Below are 21593 nucleotides of genomic sequence, written 5' to 3'. Positions count from 1 at the left end.
TTGTTCTTAATTCCTTATTTATTGCTCCAGCAACCCAGGGCATATTGAAAACCCGGACTCCAGCGCCATCACCGTATGTTCCAACGGCCAAGGATTGGCCTCAGCCATCTATCTCGGCTGCTCCAGCAACCCAGGGCATTTTGAAAATACGGACTCCAGCATCATCAACGCGGGTTCCAACGACCATGGACAGCTTCAAAGTGATTGCGCAACCACAGACTGCGACTCCAGCCTTGAACTCCAGGCCGGGTCATCACATGCTGCGATTGTGACTCCCGTCTCCCCTTCCCCCACCACCACTCTGCAATCCCCTCTCCCTCAGATCCCATCGTCAGCTCCTGGGCCCTCAGAGGTTCCATCTTCCTTTCACCCCAACCCTTCCCTCTCCACTGACACTACCAGCCTCCCTCCCCCCTCTGATCCCATCTCTCATCCGTGCCGGGTCTTTACCATTCCCTCCGACCTTCAACTCTCTGAGGCTGAGCGCTCTGTCCTCAGTAAGGGCCTCAGCTTTGTCCCCCTTCGCCCACACCTCAGTGAGTTCCGCGTACGCCATGACGCTGAACTCTTCTTCCGCCGTCTCCGAGCTTACTTCTTTGACAAGGACTCTCCCACCGATGATCGCTTCTCCCGTCTTCAACCCTCCTCCTCTTCATGGACACCCCGCTCTGGTCTTCTGCCTGCTCTGGATCTCTTTATTGCTAATTGCCGATGGGACATCAACCGTCTTGACTTCACCACACCCTGTTCCAATTCCTACCTCACTCCTTCCGAACGCTCTACTCTCCGCTCCCTCCGCACCAATCCCAACCTCACTATAAAACCTGCTGATAAGGGGGGAGCTGTTGTTGTCTGGCATACTGACCTCTACCTGGCCGAGGCACAGCGACAACTCTCTGATACCTCCTCTTATTTACCCCTTGATCATGACCCCACTAAGGAGCACCAGGCCATTGTCTCCTATACCATCACCAACCTTATCAGCTCTGGGGATCTCCCATCCACTGCCACCAACCTCATAGTTCCCACACCCCGCACTTCCCGTTTCTACCTCCTACCCAAGATTCACAAACCTGCCTGTCCAGGTAGACCTATTGTCTCAGCTTGCTCCTGCCCCACTGAACCCATTTCTGCATACCTTGACACTGTCTTATCCCCCTTTGTTCAATCTCTTCCCACCTATGTTCGTGACACTTCTCATGCTTTGAATTTTTTCAATGATTTTAAGTTCCCTGGCCCCCACCGCCTTATTTTCACCATGGACGTCCAGTCCCTATATACCTCCATCCCCCACCGAGATGGTCTCAAAGCTCTTCGCTTTTTTTTGGATTCCAGACCTAACCAATTCCCCTCTACTACCACTCTCCTCCGTCTAGCGGAATTAGTTCTTACTCTCAATAATTTCTCCTTTGGCTTCTCCCACTTCCTCCAAACCAAGGGTGTAGCCACGGGCACCCGTATAAGTCCCAGTTATGCCTGCCTTTTTGTTGGCTTTGTGGAACAGTCCATGTTCCAAGTCTATACTGGTATCCATCCCCCTCTTTTCCTTCGCTACATCGACGACTGTATTGGCACTGCCTCTTGCACACATGTTGAGCTCGTCGACTTCATTAACTTTGCTTCCAACTTTCACCCTGCCCTCAAATTTACCTGGTCCATTTCCAACACCTCCCTCCCCTTTCTTGATCTTTCTGTCTCCATCTCTGGAGACGGCCTATCTACTGATAACTACTATAAGCCTACAGACTCTCACAGCTACCTGGACTATTCCTCTTCCCACCCTGTCTCTTGCAAAAAGGCTATCCCCTTCTCACAATTCCTCTGTCTCCGCCGCATCTGCTCTCAGGATGAGGCTTTTCATTCCAGGACGAAGGAGATGGCTTCCTTTTTTAAACAAAGGGGCTTCCCTTCGTCCACCATCAACTCTGCTCTCAAAAGCATCTCTCCCATTTCCCGCACATCTGCCCTCACCCCATCCACCCTGCACCCCACTCGGGATAGGGTTCCCCTTGTCCTTACCTACCACTTCACCAGCCTCCAAGTCCAACATATAATTCTCCGTAACTTCCGCCACCTCCAACGGGATCCCACTACCAAACACATTTTTCCCTCCCCCACTCTTTCTGCTTTTCGCAGGGATCACTCACTACGCGACTTCCTTGTCCACTCGTCCCCCCCATCCCTTCCCACCGATCTCCCTCCTGGCACTTATCCTTGTAAACGGAACAAGTGCTACACCTGCCCTTACACTTCCTCCTTCACCACGATTCAGGGCCCCAGACAGTCCTTCCAGATGAGGCAACACTTCACCTGTGAGTCGGCTGGTGTGGTATACTGCGTCTGGTGCTCCCGGTGTGGCCTTTTATATATTGGTGAGACCCGATGCAGACTGGAGACCGTTTCGCTGAACACCTACGCTCTGTCCGCCAGAAAAAGCAGGCCACACATTTTAATTCCACGTCCCATTCCCATTCTGATATGTCTATCCATGGCCTCCTCTATTGTCAAAATGAATCCAAACTCAGGATGGAGGAACAACACCTTATATACCGGCTGGGTAGCCTCCAACCTGATGGCATGAACATTGACTTCTCTAACTTCCGTTAATGCCCCTCCTCCCCTTCTTACCCCATCCCTGACATATTTAGTTGTTTGCCTGTTCTCCATCTCTCTCTGGTGCTCCCCCCCCACCCTTCTTTCTCCTGAGGCCTCCTGTCCCATGATCCTTTCCCTTCTCCAGCTCTGTATCACTTTCACCAATCACCTTTCCAGCTCTTAGCTTCATCCCACCCCCTCCGGTCTTCTCCTATCATTTCACATTTCCCCTTCCCCCCACTACTTTCAAATCTCTTACTATCTTTCCTCTCATTTAGTCCTGACGAAGGGTCTCGGCCCGAAACGTCGACAGCGCTTCTCCCTATAGATGCTGCCTGGCCTGCTGTGTTCCTCCAGCATTTTGTGTGTATTGTTGTTTGAATTTCCAGCATCTGCAGATTTCCTCGTGTTTGCTCTTTAAATAGTGAATGAATGTACTTTCCCTCTGATGATATCACTGAAACTTACAAAATTCATTTGGGGATTGACAAGCTGAATGTGGGGAGGATGCTTTCCCTAGCCAGCGAGTGGTCCAAAACCAGTGGTCACAGGAATAGATGAGAGAAATTCTTCACTCAGAGAGTAGCAGATCCTCCAAAAGTACTACAACCTTGTCTCGGGTTTGGAGGCTTGTATGTCTCAATGACCCGGAGAGCTATGTTGGTTGGAGTCAGGGCCTTGCAGGATAGGGTCACCTATGCCAAACAGGTCAAAGGGTAGAGGCCAGACTAAGAGTTTTCCACCAGTCCTCCAGTTTGAGGGTTCAGCTTAGGTCTAACAACCTGACAGGTCAAAAAATAATCTTACAGAAACAGCAATGAAGAATCCTTCATTATCTGTGTACAACCAAGGACAGACAGAGATGAAGGATCTTCAATGCTGCCCTAAAGACCAGCAGCATAACAGGCAGTTGAAGAGGGTGGCAAATCAAAGGAATTCTCTACCCATGAGGGCTCAGTCATTTCATTCAAAAGAGATCAAAGGATTTCTGGATATTAAAGGAAATAGGGAACATGCAGAAAAAATGAGGCTGAGGTAGAAGATCAACAACACTCAAAAATGTCTACTCCGAATTCTTATAAGTCTCTTGTGTCTACATCTAATTCTTATGTTGCTATTCATATGTAGTACTTACCTGCATCGTTTGAAGCTTTTCCACTAAATTTGATTGATGTGTGATTTTAACCACATCTGTGGCCTGTCAGCAGTCAACTTTGGTTTGTGGTTTACCACTACCGTCACAGTTTCTCAGCATACTGGCAGAATAGGTATATAGCACATCATTTAAAAGAATTATGCAGCTAATCACCTTAGATTTTTGTAGAAAAATGTTTTAAATTAATCTTATAACTGCAATCTATGAAATCAGGGATTGCTAGTATCGGGAATGAAATTCATCAATAAGATAAAATCGAAGTCAGATTTACATAGTAGTAACAGTGGCATTTTATCTGACATTGCATGATATCAAAGTTATCTGTGAAAATACCCATGACATCAAGTATAATAAACAGTAGAGGATAAACTGAATTACTGATAAACAAGAACAAACCTGGTCAATAGAAAAAGCCAATAAACAACTTGCACTCTGAATTCAGTTCTATTGATTAAGGATTAGTAAAGATCTACCCAGATAAGCTCCAAAAGAGTTGGCTCCCAAAGGAACTTTTGCTATGCAAAATATCACACAGCAGGACATGAAGCAAACTGTTCTTTTTAAACAAGTGAAGCCTATAACCCAAACCACCCATTCTCTATAGGTGTCGGATGGACAACTACTGATCACAAGTTGTTCCCACAACCCTCTCTTCCCACCCCCTCCCCACCCTGCCACTGTTGAAGGATGACGGTCACAAGGATAAATTAGGCTGAGATTGTTTTATTTAGATGAGATTGAAGAAAGAATGCACAGAAGAACTTTAAAAAGTGAGGGGTTTGGACACAGTAGGTATTAGGGCCTATATTTGAAAAGTCTCTATTTGCATTCTCTGCCCTTCATTGTAGCAAGACAGCACTACTGCGCTACTAATTAAATAAAAGACCATAAAACACCAGAACAGAATTAGGCCATTTGGCCCATCGCATCTCCTCTGCCATTCAGTCATGGCTGATCTTTTGTTTAAAACCATCCTCAGCCTACTCCATGGCCTTCTCACTATAACCTTTGATGCCATAGCCAATCAAGAACTTATCAATCCCTACATTAAATAAACCCAATGACCGGGCCTCCACAGCTGCCTGTGGTAACAGATTCACCACCCTCTGGCTAAAGAAATTTCTCTGCATCTCTGTTTAAATGGACAATCCTCTGTCCTGAGGCTCTGTCCTCTTGTCCTAGACTCCCCCACCATGGGAAACATCCTTTCCATCAGCTACTCTGTCTAGGCCTTTTAACATTACTCAATACTCAAAAGGTATTGTTCACAATACTCAAGCTGAGGCCTCATCAGTGCCTTATAAAGCCTCAGTATCACATCTCTACTCTTATATTCTAGACCTCTTGAAATGAATGCTAACATTGCATTTGCCTTCCTCACCAGCGACTCAACCTGCAAGCTTACCCTTCAGGTGTTCTGCACAAGGACTCTAAAGTCCCTTTGCACATCAGATTTTTGGATTTTCTCTCATTTAGAAAATAGTCTGCACATTTACTTCTTCTACCAAAGTGCATGACAATGCATTTTTCATCATTGTATTTCATTCGCCACTTTTTTGCCCCTTCTCCTAATCAGTCTAAGTTCTTCTTCAGCCAAACTGTTTCCTCAACACTATCTGCTCCTCCACTAATCTTCATATCGTCTGCAAACTTGGCAACAAAGCCATCTATTGCATCATTTAAATCATTGATATATTGAATGAAAAGGAGAAGTCCCAACACCGACCCCTGTAGTCACTGGCAGCTAACCAGAAAAGGATCCTTTTATTCCCATTCACTGCTGCCTACCAATCAGCCAATACTCTAACCATGCTAGGAACTTTCCTGTAATACCATGAGCTTGAGCTTATTAAGCAGCAGCTTCATGTGTGGCATCTTGTCAAAGGCCTCCTGAAAATTCAAATGTACAGTATTCACTGCATCCCCTTTATCTACCCTATTTGTAATCTCCTCAAAGAATTCCAACAGGTTCAGCAGGCAGGAATTTTCCCTAAAGGAAACTATATCCTAAGTTGTTCTGTGTCACCTACAATTGACTCCAACATCTTCCCAACCACTGAGGTCAGGCTAACTGGTCTATAATTTCCTTTCTGCTCCCTCTCTCCTTTCTTAAAGAGTGGAGTGACATTTGCAATTTTCCAGTTCTCGGACACCATGCCAGAGGACAATGATTTTTGAAAGATCATTACTAAATGCCTCCACAATCTCTACGGCTATCTCTTTCAGAACCCTACGGTGCAGTTCATCTGGTCTGGATGACTTATGTACCCTTAGGTCTTTCAGCTTTTTGAGCACCTTCTCCCTTCTAATAGTAAATGCACTCACTTCTCTTCCCTCACACCCTTCAACGCCTGGCACACTGCTATTGTCTTCCAAAGTGAGACTGATGCAAAATACTCATTTAATTCATGTGCCATCTCCTTGTCCCGTTATTATTTCTCCAGCCTCATTTTCTAGCAGTCCTATATCCACCTTCATTTCTATTTTCTATCAATTTTCTGCTTTGTTGTATGCCCTCTCTTTTACATGACCTTTGACTTCCATTATCAGCCACAATTGTACTACAGGTGCCCCCCCCCCCACCCTTTACAAAGGTAGAGTGTTCCTATGAAACCTTTCTTAAGCGGAAATAGCATAAAGCAAAGAACCATTAATTTACATGGGAAAAATTTTTATAAAAGCAAAAATCCTCTTAGTATTGCGAAAACAGGTTACTAATGTAGGTCTTTTGTGAAAGCGAAATGGCGTAAAGTGAACATTTGCAAAGCGGGGGACACCTGTATTTTGCCATTTGAGTATTTCTTTGTTTTTGGAATACATCTATGCTGCACCTTCCTCATTTTTTTCCAGAAACTGAAGCCATTGCTGCTCTGCTGTCATCCCTGCCAGCATCTGCTTCCAATTTACTTTGGCTAACTTCTCTCTCATACCAGTGTAATTTCCTTTACTCCACTGAAATACTGCTACATCAGATTTTACTTTCTCCCTATCAAATTTCAAGTTGAACTCAATCATATCGTGATCACTCTCTCCTAAAGGTTCCTTTACCTTAAGCTCCCTGATTGCCTCCGGTTCATTACATAACACCCAATGCAGTATAGCTGATCCCTCTGTTGCAGTGAAAATAAAGTCATCGACCAACATTTACAATAAATAAGCTTCAAACAAAATTATTACAAATGTTCTGAAAGCACTCTTCAGTTGAAAAATAGTGAAGAGTATACCTAATTATTACTTTTAAGATAAGACAAAACTTTATTTATCCCAAAGAAAATTTTAGTATCCATTAACATGTTTTCAACATGAAAAAAGAGCTTGGGTGTCATCAAAACTGCCTACGGCCAACATAAAGGCTGAGTTGCTCTTTAAAAGGACATTCTGAACACTCAAAACTTTAAACAGTCTAAATACTATAAGCTATTCTATATTACTTAAAGCTACAATTCATGGATCAACTTACTGGTTATTACATAACCTTATAGTAAGAATGACATTGAAATACTTCAGCTTCTTGCACATTAATTTTCTACATTTCCTGTAGCAAATTCCAACACCACTATAAAATATCAAGAGATACATGCAACTATCAAACACATTCAACATGTTTATCATAAATAAAATGAATTTTATTTTCAATTCAAATATTCAAACACTGGAACTCTAAGGCAAATAATATGATTTATAAACATTTGTTCGTGCAAAAGTAATTGATAAACTTTATCATGTTAACACACACACACAATATTAAGTGTGCCACCTTGCCTATACAAATCAGACTGAAACCATGTTGTTTTCGAGTTTTTAAAAATCTTTTCCCCCCACTTCCTCTTTCCATTGCCTCCTTCATACCCGCTCAAACTCTCTCTACCCTATGTCGATCCCCGATTCCTTCCTCTCCCTCATGACCCCACAATGTCCGACACATTATGGCCTAGTGGTTCATTCAGAGTGCTGGACTGGTAACTTGAGGTTAAAATCTCACCAAGGCAGCTGGAAAACTCAAATTCAAATAAATAGATCTGGAATGCAAGCAAATAAAATTACAAAATGATAACATTGAAATCAGGGGACCATAGAAACCTTTAGGATTATTATTGTACTCTTAGACTAAAATTGCTCCTAATTGATTAGTTCCCTAAGGTTGTCATAGCCAGTGGAGGTAGTGGGGATAAGCTGCCACTATATATTAAATGTTCCCAATGGTCTGCGTCTCAAATAATCTCTGATAACTAAGTCCAGCTCCTGGCCTTCACGTGTGGCTTAGCTACTAAGCCTAGCAGAACCATTTCTACTGACAGGAAAAGGGGCAAAGGTGGGTTTCTGGCCTTTACCCCTTAAACCCATTTGCTTCTGGCAGACTACGTTCATCAGCTCATCTGGAAAGAAAACTCTGATCTCAAATAGCAAATATGCGCACTCATGGAGAAGGCATCGGGAGTAAACCCCGAGGGAAAAATCAGAGCTGTTGTCCCTAAGGCAGTCCTACATTGAGTTCAACGCTGACTGGCAACTCCTGGGACGCCACTGGTGCCAAACTATATAGGTCTCTGACGTTCCTTTGGATTCATCAGCTGCATGGGGAACAACTTGCTTTTAATATCCTACAGCCCTAGCTTGCGTATCACATAGACAGCCAGGACGCAACCCCAACCAACAGAGGGCCTCACTGAGCAGGAAATCAACCATCTTTACCCTGTATGGTGAAATGTGACATCAAACATACGAACATAATCGATTTTTAATTACCTGGGGGGGGGGGGGGCAATTAGGGATGGATGACGAATGGTGACATGCAATGTCAATATCCCATGAATGAAAAAAAACAATCTTCCACAGATGTAAAAACACAAAATGCTGGCAGAACTCAGCAGGCCAGACACAGCATCTATGGGAGGAGGTAGTGACGACGTTTCGAGCCGAAACCCTTCATCACCCTTCCACTCCTGATGCTGTCTGGCCTGCTGAGTTCTGCTAGCATTTTGTGTTTTTATTTATTTCCAGCATCTGCAGATTCACTCGTGTGCCTTCCACAGATGTTAGTTACTCTTGACAAAAAGTAGCATTAAATATGACATCAAATCACCAGGATAGAACTGTAAGATAAATAAGGGAAGACTACACAGGCTGGAGTCATGCAAAGGAAGATGCTGGCGTTTCCTGGAGGTCAGACCTGCAACTGATCTTCAGAAAACCCAACCAACTGCAGATAACATCGAGAATCTTTGATGTCAACTGCATCTTCAATTTCATTCATAACTTCTGTGAAAATGGGTCAAGCCCTCACTAAATACAGCAAGCTTGTGACCACACCCATGCTGAGCTAATATGTGCCAAATACCATTTGCACCATAACAATGCCAGACAGTGAACAATTGCAACATGTTGAACCTAGCCACTTATTTACAGACATTCAACAGCATTATCATTACTGGATACCCTATCAGCATTTTGGGGATTCCCATTGCCCAGAATGGATACAAATACACAATGACCACAGGATCAGGACAGAGACTGGGTACCTCCAGCATCAAGTAACTTACTTCCCTTACTGCCCAAACCCTTCTTACCATCTACATCATACACATCAAGAACACGATGGAATTTTCTCCACTTCCTTGGATGAATGCAGCTTCACAACACTAAATTAAGTTTATCATCCACCATTCCAGCACTCATCCACAAAATGCATCAAAATTAACAATGCAGCTACAAAGAAGGCACAACAGCTGCTATATTTCCTTAGGAGTTTGAGGGGATTTGGTATGTCACCAAAGTCACTCACAAGTTTCTACAAATGTACAGTGATAGCATTCTAACTGGGTGCATCACTGTATAGTATGGGGGGGGGTGCTCTGCACAGGATTGAAGTAAGCCACGGAGAGTTGTGAACTCCATCCTCAGCCAGGACATCTTCAAGGAATATGCCTCAAAAAGGCAGCATCCATCGTTAAGGACCCCCATCACCCAAGAGATGCCCTCTTCTCATTGTTGCCATCAGGAAGGAGGTACAGGAGCCTGAAGGAGCACACACAGCAATCCAGGAAGCTTTCTCCCCTTTGCCTTCTGATGTCTGAAGGGACACCAAAACCGTGATCACTGCCTCATTATTTTTTCCCCTCCTTTTCCACTATTTAACTTTTAATATACAGTATATAGTGTAGTTTGCAGTGTTCAATGACAATGTATTGCAATGTACTACTGCCGCATAACAACAAATTTCCCGACATATGCCGGTGATATTAAACCTGATACTGAATTACTCTCCTAGACTACTCCGACAATGGCAGAGACAGCAGGTGCATGGAAACATGACCCCGTATCGCCCACAAGTCTCCCCTCAAGCCGAACACTACCCTGACCTGGAAAACCACCGTCGCTGGAACTTCCACCCTGCCCGTTAGTCCACCAGAAGGTTCAGTAAGACTCAGACATCCATCTCCTTTCATTCACGGGCAGTGGTCAATAAATACCGCTCTTCCTGCGACACCAATACCGCAGCGGTTGAAGCGGTTTCCGCCGTCTCTGTTTGCACCCCCTCCGGCCTCCCCGCCCCTGGGACCGCTGCCCACTCCCACCTGCTCACGGAGCCGGCGCTGGGCGGCCTGGAGTCGGAGCCGCTCCTGGACGGCGACCGCTTGGACGCGATGCTGTCGTAGCTGATGCTCTTCTCCATGAGCGCTCGGTTCGCCCGACGGACGAGGTGGATCCACAGCCGCTCCCAAAGCCGCAGCTCCTCACTTGGCCGGAATCATCGACACCCAGGCCGCAGCGCGACGTCCGCAGGAGCCGGGCGCCGGGCGGGGGCGATGTGGAGTCGGTGGCGGGAGTTGCGGGGGGTGAACCGGTGCGCGCGGGACACCAACCGGGGGGGGGGGTGAACCGGTGCGTGCGGGACACCAACCGGGGGGGGGGGGTGAACCGGTGCGTGCGGGACACCAACCGGGGGGGGGGGGGGTGAACCGGTGCGCGCGGGACACCAACCGGGGGGAGGTAAACCGGTCTGTACTAGACACCAACCGGGGGGGGGGGGAGGTGAACCGGTCTGTACTAGACACCAACCGGGGGGGGAGGTGAACCGGTGCGCGCGGGACACCAACCGGGGGGGGGGAGGTGAACCGGTGCGCGCGGGACACCAACCGCGGGGGGGGGGGGGTGAAACGGGCCGTCGGTGCCACGAATCTCGGCAGCAGATGGTTGGCTCCGGCCAAAGTCAGTATCAGGAAGCCCCGTTGGGATGGCAGGCAGGGCAAGGGTTAATACAGTGTAGTGTAGTTAAAGGGTTAATGCCGTGCCATGCAATGTAGTAGTGATACGGCCCAGTCAATCACGGTTAAAGCCCTCCCCACATTGAGCACATCCACACGGAACGCTGTCACAGAAAGGTCTTCATCAGGGACCCCCGCCATCCCAGCCGTGCTCTCTTCTCGCTGCTGCCATCAGAAAGATCCAGGAGTCTCAGTACTCACACCACCAGGTTCAGGAACTGTTATTACCCCTCAACCATCAGGCCCTTGAACCAAAGGGGATAACTTCACTTCCCCCATCACTGAAATGTCCCCACAACATATGAACTTACTTTCAAGGACTCTTCATTTCATATTCTCGATAATTTTTGCTTATTTATTATTTTCTTGTCTTTTGTATTTGCACAGTATGTTGCCTTCTGTCCTCTCTTACCAGTTTGTCACTGTTGCTCTTAAATAAAAATACTACATTTGCTGTCCCGTGCCCCCCCCCCACCCCAGTCATTTGGCATCTTGTCAGTGGCTACCAAAATTCCTGCCTTCCCATAGAAGTCTCGGTACATCTCATCAGGGTCTTGGGATTTATCCATCTTTAAGCCTGCTAAGACATTTAGTACACTCAAAATGTTGGAGGAACTCAGCAGGCCAGGCAGCATCTATGGAAAAGAGTAGACAATCAATCTTTTGGACCAAGACCATTCATCAGGTCTTGGGAGGGGAAAAGAGATGAGAAATCAGAGTAAGAAGGTGGGGGAGGGGAGGAGAAGTACAGGTTAGTAGGTGATAGGTGAAACTGGGGAGAGGTGGTGATGGGGGTGAAAAAAAGAGCTGGAAAGTCAATTAGTGAAAGAGATAAAGGCCTGGAGAAATAGAATCTGATAAGAGAGGACTTTCTGTCCTTGGAAGAAAGGGAAGTGGGAGGAGCAGCAGAAGGAGGTGATGGGCAGGGAAGCATATAAGGTGAGAGAGGGAAATGGGAATGGGGAAGGGGTGGGATAACTACTGGAAGCTTGAGAAATCGATATTCATGCCATCAAGTTGGAGGCTACTCAGAAGTGTTGCTCCTCCAACCTGACAGCTAATCCAATAACAAGACATCATTTTAGCTGTGAGATTATAGAGCATGGAAATGGTTGCAGGAATTTTACCACCCCTCCCTGAATTTTCCAAGAATAAATAATGTCCTTCCTTTAGAGAATATAGGTAAGAGTATATGCATTTAAGATTTCACCTGGCTCTATGCAAGTAATGACCCTTAGGTTCCTAATAGCCCTGCTTTTTCCCTGGCTACACGTTTGTATATTTAGTACAGTGTATTATAAAATATATTGATAAAGTGCATTGGGACTGTCGGGAAACTGCGAGTGGCAGTGAGGGGAGGCCTAATCCACTAAGGAGGGCTGGCCAGCCCAAGATGCTACAGCCAAGACAGGGATGGGAGCTATGACTGAGACAGCATGGGGTCTGTACAGGACTTTTCAAACAGGGGAACTGTTAGCGCCAAGTACTATTAGTGTAGCTTTATGCTCAGTGTTGGATGCATCAGGGAGGGATGTACAGCTAACACAAGTGACCATCGAGGGAAATATAGTTACAGTTGGGCATCTTCTAATACCTGAAATGTAATTTTTTTTCCCCATTGATGCTATGTGATATGCTGAATATCTCCAGGATTTTCTGTTTCTAGTTAAGGTTTCCAACATTTGCATTTCTTTTTATTTGCAGTACTTAGATTATGGCTGGAGTCACAGATTCATATAGCTGGGAAACAGGCCCTTTGCCTGACTGGTCTATGCTGGCCAAAATGCCTATACAAGCTAATCCCACTTCCCTTCTTTTGGCTCATATCTCTACATTCCTGTCCTACAAGTGTATGTATCCAAATGCTTTTTTTAAAACTGTGATGGAGTCTGCCTCTACCACCTCCTCTGACAGATTGCTCCCCTCCATGACCTTCAGATCTTCATTAAATATGTGACCATAAGATATAGGAGCAGAATTAGGCCATTTGGCCCATCAAGCCTGCTCCGTGATTCAATCATGGCTGATCCTTTTTACCCCAGCCTTCTCCCCGTAACCTTTGATGCCATGTCCAATCAAGAAAATATCAATCTCAGCCTTAATACACCCAACGCCCTGGCCTCCACAGCTGCCTGTGGTAACAGATTCACCACCCTCTGGCTAAAGAAATTTCTCTGCATCTCTCTTTTAAATGGATGCTCCGCAATCCTGAAGCTTTGCCCTCTTGTCCTAGACTACCCCACCATGGGAAACATCCTTTCCACATCTACTTGTCTAGGCCTTTCAACATTTGAAGGGTTTCATTGAGATTCCCCCCTTATCCTAAATTCTAGTGAGTACAGACCCAGAGCCATCAAACATTCCTCGTATGATAACCCTTTCATTCCCAGAATCATCCTTGTGAACTGTCTCTGGACCCTCTCCAATACCAGCACGTCTTTTCTTAGATGAGGAACCCAAAACTGTTCACAATACTCAAGGTGAGGTCTCTGCCTTTAAAGCTTCAGAATCACATCCCTGCTCTTGCATTCAAGACCTCTTGAAATGAATGCTAACATTGCATTTGCTTTCCTCACCACCAACTCAACCTGCAAGTTAATATTTAGGGTGTTCTGTACAAGGACTCGAAAGTCCCTTTGCATCTCAGATTTTTGGATTTTCTCCCTGCTTAGAAAATAACATCAATTCTTTTTTGACTGATAATGGAATTTTTGATATTTGGAGATTTCTGCATTCTAAGGACAAAGAGTTTTCATTTTTCTCACATGTTTATCATTCTTACTCGAGAATTGACTATTTTTTTATTGACTCACATTTTATTCCATCTGTAACTGGTTGTAATTATGACATTATAGCCTTCTCTGATCATGCTCCAATGAAACTTTCTATTAAATTTATGGATACAGCTTCTAGTGTTAGGCAATGGCGATTTGATTCTACCTTACTGCAAGATCCGGATTTCATTAAATTGATGAAGGAACAGATTGATTTCTTCTTTTCAACTAATTTCACGGATGAAATTTCCTGCGGAATACTTTGGGACACTTTTAAAGCATATATACGTGGACAGATTATCTCCTATTCTGTTGGTTTGAGAAAACGTATTAAGAAGGAAACTCTTTTATTGGTTGATAAGATTAAAGAAATTGACAAGAAATGTTCGATTGCTCCTAGTAAGGAGCTTTACAAACAAAGGGTTGAGCTTCAAATGGAACACAGTTTATTACTTACATCTTCAATTGAAAATTAATTAATGAAAACCAGAACTGATTTTTATATACATAGTGATAAATCAGGTAAACTGTTAGCTAACCAATTGAAAAATGCTTTGGTTAAACGTCAAATTATTAAGATTCGTCAACAGAATGGTAAACTGACAGTTGACTATGATGAGATAAACAAATCTTTTCAAGATTTTTATACCTCTCTGTATCATTCTGAATTTCCTCATGATCATAATACCATGCATGATTTTCTTGGGAAATTGAATTTTCCAAAATTATCATCAGAAGAACTTTTAATATTAGAAACTCCTATTACGGATGCAGAAATTAAAGGTGTTATTTCCTCTATGAATTCTGGGAAAGCACCAGGTCCAGATGGGTATACAGTGGAATTTTTAAAGTGTTTTTCCTCTACTCTTTCTCCTTGGTTATGCAAGGTTTTTGAAGAAACAATTAGACTAGGTAAATTGCCACAATCTTTTTATAGAGCTTCCATTTCTTTAATATTGAAAAAAGATAAAGACCCTACTGATTGCGCATCCTATAGACTAATATCCTTATTGAATGTAGATTCCAAGATCTTTTCCAAGTTACTGGCGACCAGGCTGGAGAAGGTATTACCTTAAATTATCTCGGAGGATCAAACTGGTTTTATTTTAAATCGCTATTTTTTCAATATTAGGAGATTATTGAACATTGTTTATACCCCTTCACGCAGCACCTCAGAATGTGTCATTTCATTAGATGCGGAGAAAGCATTTGATAGAGTTGAATGGCTATATTTATTTACTGTGCTTGAGAAGTTTAATTTTAGTTCGACATTTATATCCCGGATTAAATTGATATATCATACTCCAGTAGCCTTGGTTTTTACTAACAATCAAAGATCTCCCTTTTTTCGTTTATTTCGGGGTACCAGGCAATGTTGTCCTCTTAGTCCATTATTATTTGATATTGCTATAGAACCTTTGGCAATTGCTATTAGAGAATCACCTAACATTTTTGGCATTACTCGTGGGATGGATATACATAAGTTATCATTATACGCAGATGACTTGTTATTATATTTTTCTGATCCTGAGAAATCCATTCCTGCAGTTATATCATTGTTGGCTCAGTTTAGTAATTTTTCTGGGTATAAATTGAATCTTAATAAGAGTGAATTGTTCCCCTTAAATAGACAGGTTCCAATTTATGGAAATTTACCTTTTAAATTAGTTAATGACTTTTTTATATACTTAGGGATTAAAATTACAAAAAATCATAAGGAGTTATTCAAGGTTAATTTTTTACCCTTAATTGATCAGATTAAACGTTTGTTCACTAAATGGTCACCATTGTCTTTATCTCTGATAGGTCGGATTAATGCTATTAAGATGATTATTTTACCCAAGTTCTTATATATATTTTAAGCGGTACCAATTTTTATTCCAAAATCCTTTTTTGACAATGTTGATTCAAAAATTGCCTCATATATATGGCAGAACAAGAATCCTAGATTAGGTAAAAGATATTTACAGAAGGCAAGGAAGGAAGGTGGATTGGCATTGCCTAATTTTAGATTTTATTATTGGGCAATTAATATTCGATATTTGAAATATTGGTTAAGGGATTGGGATTTATCTCCTAGTCCTCATTGGGTAAATCTGGAAACTAAATCTGTACAAGGATTTTCATTGGGTTCTATTTTAGGGACTTCTCTTCCCTTTGCTCTTTCTAAATTGCATAAACAAATTGACAATCAAATAGTCAAACACACTTTACGTATATGGTTTCAATTTCGGAAATTTTTTGGGTTGAATCAATTTGTTTTAACTATTCCTATTGTATCCAATTTCTTTTTTCATCCTTCTATTATGGCCCAAGCTTATTCAGCTTGGAAGACTAAAGGAATACTATGATTTTCTGATCTATTTTTGGATAATTGTTTTATGTCTTTTGAACAATTATCTAATAAATATAATTTGCCCAGATCTCATTTTTTTTAGATATTTACAGGTTAGGAATTTCTTAAACACTGTACTTCCTACCTTTCCAAATCTTGATTCTTCGGGTTTTTTGGAGAAATTGTTAGAACTAAATCCTTTTCAGAAAGGTGTAATATCAAATGTTTACAATATAATTATGAAAATACATTCAGAGGCCTTTTATAAGATTAAAAATGATTGGGAAAGAGAACTTTATTATCCCTATTGAGAATTGGGATAAAATTCTTCAATTAGTTAATTTATCCTCTATATGTGCTAAACATTCATTGATACAGTTTAAAGTTGTGCACAGGGCTCATATGTCCAAGGATAAATTGGCTTGTTTTTATTCCCATATAAATCCTATATGTGACAGATGTCATTCTGAGATAGCTTCTTTAACTCATATGTTTTGGTCATGTCCACTTTTGAAAAAATATTGTAAAGACATTTTCGATATTATTTCTACGGTGTTGGACATTGATTTACAACCACATCCTATTACTGCAATCTTTGGTTTACCAATGATGGGGGTCAGTCCATTTATCTTCTTCTGCTTGTCAGATGATTGCATTTCTTACATTAATGGCTAGAAGATCTATTTTGTTGAATTGGAAAGAAATTAATCCCCCTACCGTATTTCATTGGTTTTCTCAAACTATGTTATGTCTAAATTTGGAGAAAATTAGAAGTGTCGTATATGACCCTTCTATTAAATTTGAAAAGATTTGGAGGCCATTTATTCAATATTTTCACATGATGTAATTTGACCCTGTTCCAATCCTATTTGTTTTTCCGGTTTTGATTTTATATATATGTTGAGAGGATCGGAGTTGGGGACACTGATGATTTTGTAATTTTTTTTATAGATATTATAAACAGCCCATTTATATTTTAAAAAAAAATTCTCCTTATTTTTCTTAATAGTTTAGTTTTTCTTAGGGTATTAATATTTTTTTTCTTTTTCTCTTTTCTGTTTTTTTTCAACATGAATTACTTAGTTTTTTGTCTCGTTTATATGATATTTGTATCATTCATGATTTGGGAAGACAACTATAATGTACTTATTACTTATGTATCCTTTTATGTTCATTTTAATTTTGTAAGTTTGTAATCCCATTATCTATGTACTAATCTTATCATGTTGATATTAATAAAAAGATTGAAAAAGAAAGAAAATAACCCGCACATTTATTTCTACAACCAAAGTACATGACCATGCATTTTGCAACACTGAATTGAATTGAATTGACTTTATTATTTTCATCCTTCACATACATGAGTAAAAATCTTTGTTACGTCTGTCTAACTGTCCAATATGCAATTTATAGTAATTTGTAATGAATAGTATGTACAACATGACAGTCAATATAGCATAGAAATACAATTGTATCAGCGTGAATTAATCAGTCTGATGGCCTGCTGGAAGAAGCTGTCCCGAAGCCTGTTGGTGCTGGCTTTTATGCTGTGATATGTTGTGTACTAGCAACTGGAACAGTTGTGGCTGGGGTGACTCAGGTCTCCAATGATCCTTTGGGCCTTTTTTACACACCTGTCTCTGTAAATATCCTGAATAGTGAGAAGTTCACATCTATAGATGCACTGGGCTGTCTGCACCACTCTCTGCAGAGTCCCGCAATTGAGGGAAGTACAGTTCCCATACTAGGCAGTGATGCAGCCAGTCAGGATGCTCTCAATTAACCATATAACCATATAACAATCACAGCACGGAAACAGGCCATTCCGGCCCTCCTAGTCCGTGCCAAACTCTTAATAATGTCTTGTTTAAGCTACAACATGATGTTCTAATTTTTATATCCAGTGGCCTACCTATACAAGCAAACAAGCCGAACACCTTCATTAGCCTATTTTCAGGAACCTATGAACTTGCATCACAACCTCCCTGTGTACACCAATGCTTCTAAGATCCTGCTGTTTACTCTATATGCCCTACCTTTATTAGATTATCCAAATGTACTGCCTTATACTTGCTTAGATTAAACATCGTCAGCCCCCTGCTCCACCCAACTTTCCAGTTTATCTATATCCATTTGTATTCTTAGATACATATTACTATCCATAATTCAGAGATTAAGGGAGCTAGGGCTTTACTCTCTGGAAAGAAGGAGGATGAAAGGAGACATGATGGAGGTATACAAGATATTAAGAGGAATAGATAGAGTGGACAGCCAAAGCCTCTTTCCCAGGGCACCACTGCTCAATACAAGAGGACATGGCTTTAAGGTAAGGGGTGGGAAGTTCAAGGGGGATATTAGAGGAAGGTTTTTTTGCTCAGAGTGCGTGGAATGCACTGCCTGAGTCTGTGGTGGAGGCAGATACACTAGTGAAATTTAAAAGACTACTAGACAGGTATATGGAGGAATTTAAGGTGGGGGGTTATATGGGAGGCAGGGTTTAAGGGTCGGCACAACATTGTGGGCCGAAGGACCTATACTGTGCTGTACTATTCTGTGTTGTTCTATTTCTATTTGTTTCATATTCTATTATGTTCTATAATTCCACTAATATACATGTAGCAAGCAAACTTAGCGGACTACTGAGAATCTTATTGGAATAATTTATATCTAAACTCAGTGGTCATTTTATTAGGTACACTTGTACGCTTGTTTGTTAATGCAAATAACTAATCAGCCAGTCATGTGGCAGCAACACAATGCATAAACGCATGCAGACGTGGTCAAGAGGGTCAGTTGTTTTTAAGACTAAACATCAGAATGGGCAAAAAATGTGATCTAAGTGACCAACTGTGGAATGAATGTTTGTGCCAGACGGAGCGGTTTGAATCAGAAACTGCCAATCTCCCAGGATTTTTCATGCACAACAGTCACTAGAGTTTTACAGAGAATAAACAAAACAATCTCCAGTGAGCATCAGTCTGTGGCCAAATTTGCCTTGTTAGTAAGAGAAGTTAAATGAGAATAGCCAGACTGGTTCAAGCTAACAGGAAGGCAACAGTAACTCAAATAACCACATATTACAACTGTGGTGTGCGGGAGAGCATCTCTAAGCGCACAACACGTTGAACCTTGAAGTGGATAGGCTACAGCAGCAGAAGACCATGGACATGCACTCACAGATGCACAGGAGGTTCTTAATAAAGAGGCCACTGAATGTATATATGACAGACAAAAAGGCTCCTGTTGTACAACATAGGTGCTGACTTCCATTCAGTAAAACAACCCTCCACCACTACCCTCTGCTTCCTATCACCAAACCAATTTAGGATCCCGTTTGTGAAAACAACTTGGATCCCAAGTGTCCTAGCTTTCTGGATCTGTCTACCATGTGAAAAATTTTATGAAAGTTCATGCAGACCTCTAATGAAAATTACTCTTTTTCTAAAAATAATCACTTTTTTTAATTCAGCTCAGGGGATACGCATATGTTTTGGCAAACAAAGAAGACAATGTACACGTTAAACCACAAGAAATCACTTTATTAGAGTCGTATAAAACATGCAGTACATAAAGGAAAACAAAGGGTTAATGAAGTAACAGTAGAAAAACAAACTAATACTTATCGTTCACTAAACAAGTGATCTGCAAAGTGCTGTCAAACACTCATCTCTCTCCCTCCCTCCCTCTCTCTCTCTCCCCCCTCCCTCCCTGTCACTCCCACTATCCTCTCTCTTTCATACCCCTCAAAAGCACTTCCACTAGTACTTCCCCATGTATTTGGTACCTGCACCTGCACAACAATCTCAGCTTCCCCAGGCAAGCATGTCTTTCACCATTATCCACTAATATGGCTGCAACATTCCCTCTAATTGTGTGTGCAGGAGCATTTTATTTCTGCACAACTGAGAGAGAACCATGTATGTTTGTAGACTTGTACTGTCCTTTAACTTTCTCAAAACATTGCTGTGGACTAGTTCTCTTGTACTTTCTCAAAACAATCCAAATCCAAAAACCAGTTTGTCTTTCAGACTTCCATTTAATTTTAGCATATATTGAGGATGAATCACATTTAACTCTTTCCTTACAATATCACATCTACCAACTTTTCTTCTTCAATTTTAGAGCATTAGTCATAGGAGCAGAATTGGGCCATTTGTCCCACTGAGTCTGCTCCGCCATTTCATCATGGCTGATCCATTTCCCTCTCAACCCCATTCTCTTGCCTTCTCCCCGCAACCTTTCAGCCCCTACTAATCAAGAACCTATCAATTTCTGCCTTAAATTCGCCCAGTGACCTGGCCTCCATAGCTATCTGTGGCAACAAATTCCACAGATTCCCCTCTCTCTGGCTAAAGAAATTCCTTCTCATCTTCATTCTAAATAGACAACACTCTATTCTGAGACTGTGCCCTGTGCTCCAAGACTCCCCAATCATAGGAAACATCCTCTCCACATCCACTCAATCTAGGCCTTTCAACATTCGATAAGTTTCAATGAGATCCCTCCTCATTCTTCTAAATTCCAGTGAGTAAAGGCCCAGAGCCATCAATGGCTCCTCAAACAATAAGCCTTTCATTCCCAGTATCATTCTGATGAACCTCCTCTGAACCCTTTCCAATGGTTCCTTTCTTAAGTAAGGGTCCCAAAGCTGCTCACAATACTCCAAGTGAGGACTCACCAATGGCTTATAAAGCTTTTACACCCTTGCTTTAATATTCTAGTGCTCTCAAAATGAATGCTAACATTACATTTGCCTTCCTCACCACCAGCTCAACCTCCAAATTAAACTTCAGGGAATCCTGCACGAGGACTCCCAAGTCCTTTTGCACCTTGGATTTTTGAATTCTCTCTCCATTTAGAAAATAGTCTATGCTTTTATTCCTTCTACTAAAGTGCATGGCCATACACTTCCTGACACTAGTATTCCATTTGCCACTTCTTTGCCCATTCTTGTGCATCTGTCCAAGTCCTTCTGTAGCCTCTCTACTTCCTCAAAACTACCTGCCCCTCCACCTGTCTTCATCTCATCTGCAAACTAGGCCATAAAATCATCAATTTCATCATCCAAATTAGAAATATTGTGCAGGGACCATGCTAACCTTCTCTGTATCATTCAATTTTAGCTGCCAAAATGAGCACAACTTTCTTAAACAAACACGAGGAAATCTGCAGATGCTGAAATTCAAGCAACACACACAAAATGCTTGTGGAACACAGCAGGCCAGGCAGCATCTATAAGGAGAAGCACTGTCAACGTTTCGGGCCGAGACCCTTCGTCAGGACAAAGTCTAGTCCTGACGAAGGGTCTCAACCCGAAATGTCGACACAACATTCTTAATAATCTTTTCAAAAGGATTTTTAAATTTCTCAGGTAGGATTTCCCTTGCACAAAACCATGCTCTATCCCAAATCAGGACCTGTCTTTCCAAATGATCATAAATTCTATCCCAAAGTATTATTTTTCATGG

The 21593-nt window shown here is 42.1% G+C and overlaps 1 protein-coding gene and 1 pseudogene across 5 annotated transcripts in view; both read right to left on the bottom strand.

Moving 5' to 3' along the window:
* mtmr2 (myotubularin related protein 2) overlaps window positions 1-10559 on the bottom strand; it is a 114848-nt gene extending 104289 nt beyond the window's left edge. For 3 of the 5 annotated variants that reach the window (XM_073043301.1, XM_073043304.1, XM_073043302.1), the window contains exon 1: window positions 10327-10559. In XM_073043301.1, coding sequence (XP_072899402.1) covers window positions 10327-10424 — 98 coding nt within the window. In that variant the 5' untranslated portion in view covers window positions 10425-10559. Of the gene's footprint in view, window positions 1-10221; window positions 10262-10326 lie in introns of those variants that run through there. The other 2 variants (XM_073043305.1, XM_073043303.1) reach the window with 2 other exon arrangements.
* A 10610-nt stretch (window positions 10560-21169) lies between these two features.
* On the bottom strand, window positions 21170-21270 carry LOC140727157 (U6 spliceosomal RNA; annotated as a pseudogene).
* Window positions 21271-21593: the final 323 nt, after the last annotated feature.

This window comes from Hemitrygon akajei, chromosome 4, assembly GCF_048418815.1.
Source record: "Hemitrygon akajei chromosome 4, sHemAka1.3, whole genome shotgun sequence".
Classification (NCBI taxonomy): domain Eukaryota; kingdom Metazoa; phylum Chordata; class Chondrichthyes; order Myliobatiformes; family Dasyatidae; genus Hemitrygon; species Hemitrygon akajei.
Note: the sequence above shows the minus strand (reverse complement) of the source record. Positions and strands in the feature narration are given on the sequence as shown.